We start from the raw sequence: 9,875 nt of genomic DNA on the forward strand, positions 1-9,875 counted from the left end.
TTCTCCCATGGAGCAGCTGGTAGTTTCTAACTGCTGACTTTGCAGTTTGCAGCCTGATTCATAACTACTATGCTACCAGAGTATGCTTACTATGCTTCTTGTAAGCTATACACATAGCAAATTTGAGCTCTTATGTTTTGGTTAATTGGTTGGCTGGATGGTTCTCCAGGTCTACGTTTGCTTATTTCCTTCCAGGATCTATTCTTACTTGTTAAAAACATTAAATTTGTCTTCTTCTACATTCGCAGTTACTGGGACAAGCCATTTTGAACATTTATGTAACTATCTTTCCCTACCAACCAACCTCATTTGCCTTTTTCAAGAAAACAGCGAAATAATGAATTCACTGATTAAAAGGTAATAATTGTGCACTTTACACTTTATTTCATTATATTGAATATTTATACAAAACCAAACTTTGCTACATATTTAGCAAAGTTCTCAGATAGTGACCCTGGCAGAATTCAACCTGTGTAATTCAGATTATAATGGTTAAGCCTTCTTTGCTGTAAGGGTTGAACTTTGTGTGTAGTAAGATTTTTGCCATACTAATAAATAGCATAAGCAGATTTTTATGGCAAAGGGATATGTGGTAGAAATGTTTATTCATAAGGACTTTGCTCCATCGATTTTTTGGAGCTAAAAGAAATATTCAGAATTAACTAGTCAGTACTCTCACTTTATATTTGAGAAAATTAGAAACCTATAGAAAATAACCTATTTAAGAATCATGTCAGGTTAGTTAGTGACTACATTTAAGATTAAAAATGTATGTATCAACTCTATATCCTGTGAGTTTGTCATTGAGACTGGTTTGCCCAGAGTGTCTGAATTAATGAAATTATAGTATCTGTAGTTGCAAATTAATGTATTAAATTTTTTTTATTTTAAATATTGTGGAAAAACATGGGTTTTCTCCAAGCTACTTTTGGTTAAGCAAAATATGCTCTATTACGCCAAGAAGATAATTTTTTAATATAACTTAATTAGAGTGAGGGGAGAATTCTTCTGGCTTTTTAAAAATGTTTTATGGGATTTTTTTCCCCGTTTACATTCAAGTTGGTGTCATCACAATGAAGTTACAAGGTATCTAGAAGGTGAAAGAGATGCTATAAGGTAAGCTAAAGATTGTGAACAACTTGTTTGGGATGGGGGGTAGGGAGGAATCAGGATGTAAATGCTGTATTTCTTTAAAATTGGCCTCCCAAAACCTTCAGTGATTCCAAGAGGTCAGACTCTTGCCCTCATACTTACTTTCTTATTAAGCTGATGATAAGAATTTGTAAAAGCATCAGAATTACGCTTACAAATATTTTACGCATTATTCTTGGCAGAAGAAATAAATAAAATTGTTATATTTTAGAACATTTGCCTTTTTTAAACTGTTGGGCCCTTTTTAGGTTTTCCTTAACTCTGTTTTTTTAATTGTTTTATTTATTATTGTGGAAACTTTCAAACTATTTAAAATTGGAATAGTATGAGGCCACAGCTACCTGACACATAGCTTCAGTAATTATCAAATCATGGCCAGTAATTTTTTTATATTTATAGTTTATTTGATCCAGGATCTAAATTAGGTTTATACAAGTATTCCAATTGGTTGGTATAGCTCGTAAGCCTCTTTAAACTAAAGGTGCCTCTTCCTATTTATTTGTTGAAAAAAATGGAGTAATTTGTCATGTAAAGTATTCTATAGCCTGAATTTTTCTGATTGTGTCCCCATGTTGTGTCAAGTTCTTCTAAGAGCTAGTTCATATAATTAGATCTCAGAGGCTTGATCAAGCTCAGTATTTGTTTTCCAGTAACACTTACAGGTGGTACATGTGCTCCATGAAAAGGCGCACCGTGATGTAAGATCAGATCATTTCTTTATATGAAATCACTGGTCACTCACCAGCAGCTCCTCAGAAACCCTAGACAGGGTCGCTATGGGTCGGAACCAACTCGACGTTACTTAACAACAACATAGACTCTTAGTGTGGCGCTATAGGATCTGCACAGGTCAGCAGTTCAAAGCCACCAGCTGTTCCTTGGAAACCCTATACAGGGTTGCTATGAGTCAGAACCGACAAGAACATAGGATAGCCACAGAGGACTAGAGTGCAGAGTGAAGCGTCCAGCGGATAAGAAGAGAGGGCATATGCACAAGAACACCCACACTTGAAGATAATACCCACTTGACCTGCCTTCAATGACTGGATGATCAGAGCTCAACCGGAAGAAGAAAGAAGAGGGAAAAAAGCATAATCTGATACAATTTGATGAACTTGACCTACACCTATGGATGCAGTAGCTCAAAAGAGGGAACAAATTCTTAAAACAAGGATCATTCCCACCCTCTCCATAAACAGAGTAGACAGGGATGGGCAACTTGGATATTGGCTACCCAAAATGGGGGGCTACAAAGGCAAGAAGTGACGGGCTTACAAGCTTTCAAGAGGGAAGCTAGATTCATAGGGCATCGAGGAAGGTAGAATCTCCACTGAGTAGTATACAATCTGTCTAGGTGGGGCTGATGAAATGGAATCCGGATGGATGTCTTGTGATGCAATACTGAATAATTGTTACCTATAGTGGTTGGCGGCACTTAATTACAACAACAACAACAAATAGTGGTTACGAATTGGCTGCAAACCTCAAGGTCAGCAGTTCGAAACTACCAGCTGTTCTGCGGGAGAAAGATGAGGCTTTCTGCTCCCGTAAAGATTTACAGCCTTGGAAACCCTGTACAGGGTCGCTATGCGTCGGAACCTACTCCGCAGCACATAACAACAACAAATACTACTTGTGAGGGCTATAATTGTAAAGGTAGACATTTTTTAGCAAGGAAGGGAGTTATTAACTTTTCAGCCTAAGAGCGGAGGTCCCTGAGACCATCAAGGGAGAAGAGCAGAGAGCGTCGGGACCCTACCCAGAGAAACAGTGATGCCTGAGACGATGACGTAGAGAGATGGAAGTGTTGGGGACTTTAGACACAGAGAGGAAGAGGGGCTGTGTGCTGATGACCGGGGGACAGGCTTGCAGTATATACCCTTTGGTTGGTTGATGATGCATGGAGAGGATTGTAACCATAGCAATTAAATGATATACTATAGGATGAATGTAAAACTAATGTTCTCTCATGTAAACTATCACATAATTCACAATAAAATATTTTTTAAAAAGAACATAGGACAGTAGAACTGCCACATAGGATATCTGAGGTTGTAATCTTTACTGGGCAGATCAGCAGATCTTTTTTCCTGCCGCTAAGTGCTTTACCATTGTGCCACTGGGGCTATTTAGTATAACTTTAGACATTTAAAAAAAATACTCAAACCTATCTATCAAATCCAGTGTCTCTAAAACTGGGGGGGGTGTGTGGTAATGGGAGCCCGTTTTAGCCTTTGTCCTTGGTTTCTGTGAAGTAATCCTGCTAGTACTTGCAATGCCTTTATTTGAAACCTACAGCTCATACCTCCTGAGGATTTTTGCTAACAAGTCAAGGCTGACCTGCCAGGCCAATGTCAGCTAACCTCAGGAGGCACAATTTAGCTAGTCATGTATGTGCAGTGAGGGCTCAGTCATGACTGGCTGGTAAAAGCTCTGACACGGAGGAGCTGGGAGCCCCATGTTGGGATCCCAGCAGGCCTTGCCCGTGTATCTTCTCCCTGTGATGATCCTAATTTGTATTATTTTGCTATAATGAATCTGTAATAGTAAGTATAGTACTTACTGTGAGTTCTTTGTAAATTATCAAGCCAAAAGGAATTGGGTAGAGAGAGTCATCAGGTGACAGTGAGGGAACCTGAGGCGGTCCCCAAGCGCTAAGCTGGGAAACGTCAAATCTGTGACTAACAGGTCAAACATTTGAATGTTATATGAACACCCTAAACTTGCAGGCTGTTTAGCAATCTGGAGGACAATGTCCTTTTACCTTGTGAGATCTGCCCAAGCTCATAGTGGCTAGGCTCAGGGAGAGGGTACCATGTGAGCTGCTGCTATCAGAAATTACAAAGAAGTCTAAAAGTGGGGTTTGATTACTCCTTGGAAGTTGAGGATCGGATTTTTGCTGATTAATATCCATGAAGGGTCCCAGCATGTATATCCCCCCTAGAATCCTCAAGAGTTCCTGGTATATAATCCTGACTAAGAACTACTGTCTAAAATGTTGCCCCCTCAGGTTAAATCCAGGTCTCATCTTTGTAGTAGGTAAAGTGCTCTCTTGCTGGGCAGGTAAGGGGACTAACACTGAGAGGTGGTCCTCAAATACTAGTTGCGTATGCATCTAAATTAATGACAGAATCAAAGTGGCCTGGGATCTCTAATGGAAGGGAAATCCATCTGTTACTGCCTCTCTCCTCCAACTCATTTCTGCTCTAAGATCACCCCTAATAAGCCTGCATAGCCTTTCTGTCTTTCAGATCCTAAGTTCTGTGGTTGGACTCTATAGGACAGTACTGTAGGACAGTGTTGGTTAGGTATCCCAGGGATAAGTGTCATTTTCTGTTCCTCGCCTGCTTCCCAGAGCTACCAAAGTGTACTTCAGTGGGGCAGACTCAGAGCCCTAATAGTGCAGTGGTTAAACATCTGGCTGCTCACTAAGAAGTCGTAGATTCAATTGAAAAGTCAGTGATTAGAACCTACCAGCCATTGTTGTTAGTTGCTAAGTGCCAGCGAGCAGGTTCTTATATATAGAATTTCCAAGGAGCGACTGATGGATTTGCACCTTGCGGTTCAGCACTTATCCTTCAGTGCCACACCAGGACTCCTACCACTGGAGGGAGAAAAATGTGGCCGTCTGTTTCCGTGGTGATTAACAATCTTGGAGACCCCATGTGGCAGTTCTGCTCTGGCCTGTATGGTCACAATGAGTCAGAATCAACTCCATGATATTGGGTTTGGGTTTGGTGATACCAAGTATCATCACCACTGTCCTGATAATTTATTATGAGCACTTCAATTAAAAAGACTAACTGGCTGGCAAAATGTGCCCTTTGGACATTTAAATGAACATATATTTTTTGTTTTGTATGTGTGCCTCAAATATTTTTGCTTTGTTCATTTGTGAAAGGGCAGTCACAGGGAGAAAGCAGGATCACTTGTTACAGGGAGGGGACTATAATCATTGAGATGGAATAAAACATATGATTGCTAGTAAAACTGATGGTCTTGTCTGTTTACCTTCACTCAATTCACAATAGAAAACCAAAAATAACGATAGAACAAGAAGACTGTGTCATTTAAGGATGCTTTATTATTATTATTTAGCTTCTTACACATAACACTATGGGTAGTATACAATCACTCAGCTTCAAAATCATCTTATATTTGTTTTGACTACATTAAGTTACCCTGTTGTCATTAAATATGACCTCATGTTAACTGGGAAAAAAAATTTTTTTTTTTTTTTTAGCTATCCAAGAGAATCTAACAAATTAATAGACCTACCAGAGGATTACAGCAGCCTCATTAATCAAGCATCTAATTTCTCGTAAGTTTTAATATTAGAGAATTGAGCTCTAGAAGGTTTTGCTCGTCACCTGGGTTGGGTAGGGAACTCATTGCGTCCGTTGTACTTTACTGTGCCTAGCTTCTTGTATAAGCATTATTCTGCCAAGTTTCAGGATTAGATTCAAGCGCGGGGACAAGTTTGATTCACAAAAAGGTTATCTAAATAATAATATGCCTTTAACAGTGTTTAATAGTATTAATTAAATGTTGTACATCTAAAGTGGCAAAAAGACTAGTACAGCTGTGTAAGAAATTAAACATGCCCAAGACCCTGTGATGCTCCTTTCCCCTGAGAGACCCACTGTCCTTAAGTGTAGTACTGAGCATTCCTGTGCATTTATATGCTATGCTAGCAACTGCAGTAGTAGTCTGTATGTTTTCAACTTTTAAAATGGTTTTATACTGTTTTTTCTACAGCCATCTTCACTCAGCATTGTGTGTAAAATTAATCCATATTGGGATTTATGCTTTAATTTGTTGATTTTGTTTTTTAACCTACTGTGTATAGTATATTATTACACGACAAAGCACAATTTATTTATCTTGTTCTCCTATTGATAATTATTTGGTTGTTTCCAGGGCATGTTTTGTTACCTATATATATATATGTATATATATATATGTTTGTATGTGTGTGTGTGTATATGTATGTATGTATACCTATATATGGCCCATTGGATAATTTATTCTGTGCACTTCAATTATCTGTAGCTCTACTTGATATTGGAATATTCTTTTCCATTTGAAAGAAATGACTTGTGATTTTTCTGTCCCATGGAGGTGCCCCAAATCAGGTGGGGATAAGAGCAGAGCCCCCACACTGTGCCTTGTATGTGGAAGCCTGCTGTGCTCCCAGAGCTACTGCTGCCAGACAGAGCTGGAAGGGGAGGACGTGGGAGCCTGCACAGCACACACCTACTCCTGTGGCTCTGGGGTGGGCATCTTCCTGAGGTAAGGCCCTGCAGGGAGCCCGTCTGAGCTTTGAACCTACCTCATCGTGTGCCTGTTAAGGGGGTGGCACAAGACACTACAAGATTGCAGAGAACGTTTAGACCATGGGTGTCATGTAGTTTACTCATTTGGGAGAACATGAGGAGCCTCTCTTCTCATGGCTCACATTGGACTCAGCTTTGTGTCAGTTCTTTCTTACCATCGAGCCTCCTCCTTCCCCTACTCCCCACCTAACATGAATAGTTGTATACGTTCAACAGATGTTTATCTACTGCCTATTGCTGTGGATCTGTAGGATAAGCACTGGACTGCTAACCACGAGGTCAGCAGTTCAAACCCACCAGCCACTCCTTGGGAATCCTACACAGGGTCATTATGAGTGGGATCCGACTTGATGGCACTGTTGTTGTTTAAGTGCCATTGAGTTGATTCTGACCCATAGCGACCCTGTATAGGGTTTCCAAGGAGCAGCTGGTGAGCTTGAACCACTGACCTTGCAGTTTAAGCGATTTTGCAGTCTGACGCATTAGTCCACAGCGCCACACCACACACTAGCACTATGTAAAACGAATGTTGTTGGCAAAGCAGACAAAAATGTTCTGTTCTCATGGAGCTTACTCTCTGGTAAGGGAGGTAAAAAATAAGATTGATTAGAAAAATATGTCAGAACAGACTCGATGACACGTAACAGGCAAATATCTCAAAGGGATCAATCAGGGTGCAAATTTTTAAATAACCCTTGGAAAAAATGGAAAATCGGCATATTTCGAGATTCTTTTGGTCGTGGATAAAGTAAGTAGTGTTAATGGTTAAAATATAGGTACCTATTGGTGTGGCGCTGTGGGTTAATGCGCCAGACTGCAAAGCTGTTTGAACTGCAAGGTCGGCAGTTCAAGCTCACCAGTCACTCTTTGGAAACCCTATACAGGGTTGCTATGGGTCGAAACCGACTCGATGGCACTTCACAACAATTTTATGTTTGGAATCCTTGTGGGGTGCTGTGAGCAAAGGCGCTGGACTGCAAAGTCAGTTTGAACCACATGGTCAGTGGTTCAAGCTCACAACCGTTCCTTGGAAACCCTATACAGGGTCTCTGTGGGTCGGAACCCACTCAAAGGCACTTAACAACAACAACATTTTATGTTTAAGAGTTTTGCTGGAGCTATGTATTGAATTAAGTGTTGGGCTGCTAACCACAAGATCAGCGGTTCAAACCCACCAGCACTCCACAGGAGAAAGATGAGGCTGTCTGTGCTCATAAAGATTTAGAGTCTAGGAAACCCTGTATAGGACCGCCATGACTTGGAATCGACTCAATGGCAGTGGGTCTGTGTGGATTGATTTCATGTTTAGAAGTTCATTTTCTTTCCCACACCTAACAGTTTTCCAGTGTCACTGTCATATCAGCTGTCAGCACCTAGCCTGAGGAGTCCTTCCCTCTCTGTACTGAAGCACTCGATAATCATTTGAATGGTTTTGAAAATTTGAACAAATGTGTTGATACTCAGCTGTGAATGTTATTTCTCTGTTCTAGCACTGCGTTTGTTTAGTTTTTAAGATTTCAGTCCTTTTAAGGCAGTCTGGTGGTACCGTGGGTTAAGCATTGGGCTGCTCACCACAAGATAGGCAGTTCAAACCCACCAGCCACTCTGTGGGAGAACGATGAGGCTGTTTGTTCCAATAAAGAAAGATTTCAGCCTCAGAAACCCTACGGAGCAGTTCTGCTGGAATTGGAGTGGGAATTGACTCATTGGCAGTGAATTTGGTGTGGTTGGTTGTTTTGTTTTATCAGTCCATTCAGAACTAAATCCGAGTCTTATTTAAACCAAACGCAACCCTTTGCCATCAACTCATAGTGACCTTATGTTGTTGTTATTTGTTGTCAAGGACTGTCGAATCGATTCTGACTCATAGCGACTCTATAGAGTTTCCAAGAAGCAGCTGATTAAGTTTGAACTGCCGACCTTGTGGCTCAAACCAACCTTGCAGTCCAGTGCTTTATGCTGTAGCAGCACCACACCAGGACTCCTATAGATCTGAGTAAAACTGCCCCATAGGGTTTCCAAGACTGGAATCTCTATGGAAGCAAACTGCTACATATTTCTCCTTGGGAGTAGCTGGTGAGTTTGAACCACCAACCTTTTAGTTCACAGTCACATGCTTTAACCACTGTGCCACCTGGACTCGTATAAACCTCACTTACTAATGTCTAAATGCTATGCGTAATGGTCTCTTTGCAGAGTACGAGAATGTCAGGTGCTATTTTTAGCCGGAAAAACCAAAGGCTGTTTTTATGCTCCTCCTTACCTTGATGACTATGGGGAAACAGACCAGGGACTCAAGTAAGTTCCATCCTGGGGCTGGGTTGTCTGATTCTGGGTGCCTAGAGCCCTTCAGTACATAGTGAGCAAGCTAGCTGAGCCATGCAGCCCTGAGGTCGACCCCACTGTCTGGTCGTTTGTATTATAAGCAAAATGCTAATAGTGTTTCCCTCAAGCACTGTTAAAAGAACTTTATTTAGTCTGTTTCTCTTTCCTCAAAAGGAGGTAAACGTTTTGACCTAGATGTGACTGTGCAGTCTCAGGAAGGGAAGTTGAAATCCTGGGAACCAAGGCAAGAGAAGTCAATGAGCTACCCCAGGCACTAGACTGCAGAGTTACACCACCTAGCCAAGGACTGTGTGCTTTCAGGTGGCACAGCCCTGCCTGGTTAGAGAGTGACAGTGGGGGGTTGCGGGGCTAGAAGTCTCACTTGGGAGCAGAGGTGCACAGCATGAGATCACTCAAACCTTGCTGGTAAGTTCAAGCCTGCTGAAGTTAATCACATTGGACTGCTCTTTGCTTATTTAGACTTGCTAACTTGGAGACTTGGCACTCTGAGGAACATTTTTATTCCTGCAACTATCCTTCCTCTTTCTCCCCTTTTATCCTGACATTTACCAACAAAATATACAAGGGAGTCATTTTAGCCTCTCAAACCAGACCCTTGTGTCCCACTGCCACCCTATTTGTCACTGCCACTTTGGGTGAGTGTAACTTGTGTATTCTTTTCAGCAGACACTAGTTCAACTAATGTATTCATATCCACAGTCACTTGCTGCACGGGAGTTTTGCAGAGGGTCTAAGACCATAATCTTTCTTCCAACAGGAAGGACTGGGGTAAACAAATATATAAAACAGGGGCTTCAAAACGTTTGTGGGAAAATTTCATTCTCTTTTCATATCATTTTACACAAATGTTTTGAAGCCCCTCCCAGAGGACACCTCAGTGACACATGTCTTCTCTGCAGACGGGGCAATCCTTTACACTTGTGCACAGAGCGGTTTAAGAAGATCCAGAAGCTCTGGCAGCAACACAGCATCACAGAGGAAATTGGCCACGCACAGGAAGCCAATCAGACACTGGTTGGCATTGACTGGCAGCATTTATAA

The 9,875-nt window shown here is 41.3% G+C and overlaps 1 protein-coding gene across 2 annotated transcripts in view; it reads left to right on the forward strand.

Annotated features, from left to right (window-relative positions):
• UBR2 (ubiquitin protein ligase E3 component n-recognin 2) overlaps positions 1 to 9,875 on the forward strand; it is a 138,740-nt gene extending 128,865 nt beyond the window's left edge. For both annotated transcript variants that reach the window (XM_006860463.1, XM_006860464.1), the window contains exons 42-47: positions 249 to 357; positions 1,060 to 1,116; positions 5,396 to 5,473; positions 6,274 to 6,444; positions 8,685 to 8,786; positions 9,734 to 9,875. In XM_006860463.1, the coding sequence (XP_006860525.1) occupies positions 249 to 357; positions 1,060 to 1,116; positions 5,396 to 5,473; positions 6,274 to 6,444; positions 8,685 to 8,786; positions 9,734 to 9,875 (659 nt within the window). The remainder of the gene's footprint in view (positions 1 to 248; positions 358 to 1,059; positions 1,117 to 5,395; positions 5,474 to 6,273; positions 6,445 to 8,684; positions 8,787 to 9,733) is intronic.

The sequence above is a fragment of the Chrysochloris asiatica genome, unplaced genomic scaffold, assembly GCF_000296735.1.
Source record: "Chrysochloris asiatica unplaced genomic scaffold, ChrAsi1.0 scaffold00038, whole genome shotgun sequence".
Classification (NCBI taxonomy): domain Eukaryota; kingdom Metazoa; phylum Chordata; class Mammalia; order Afrosoricida; family Chrysochloridae; genus Chrysochloris; species Chrysochloris asiatica.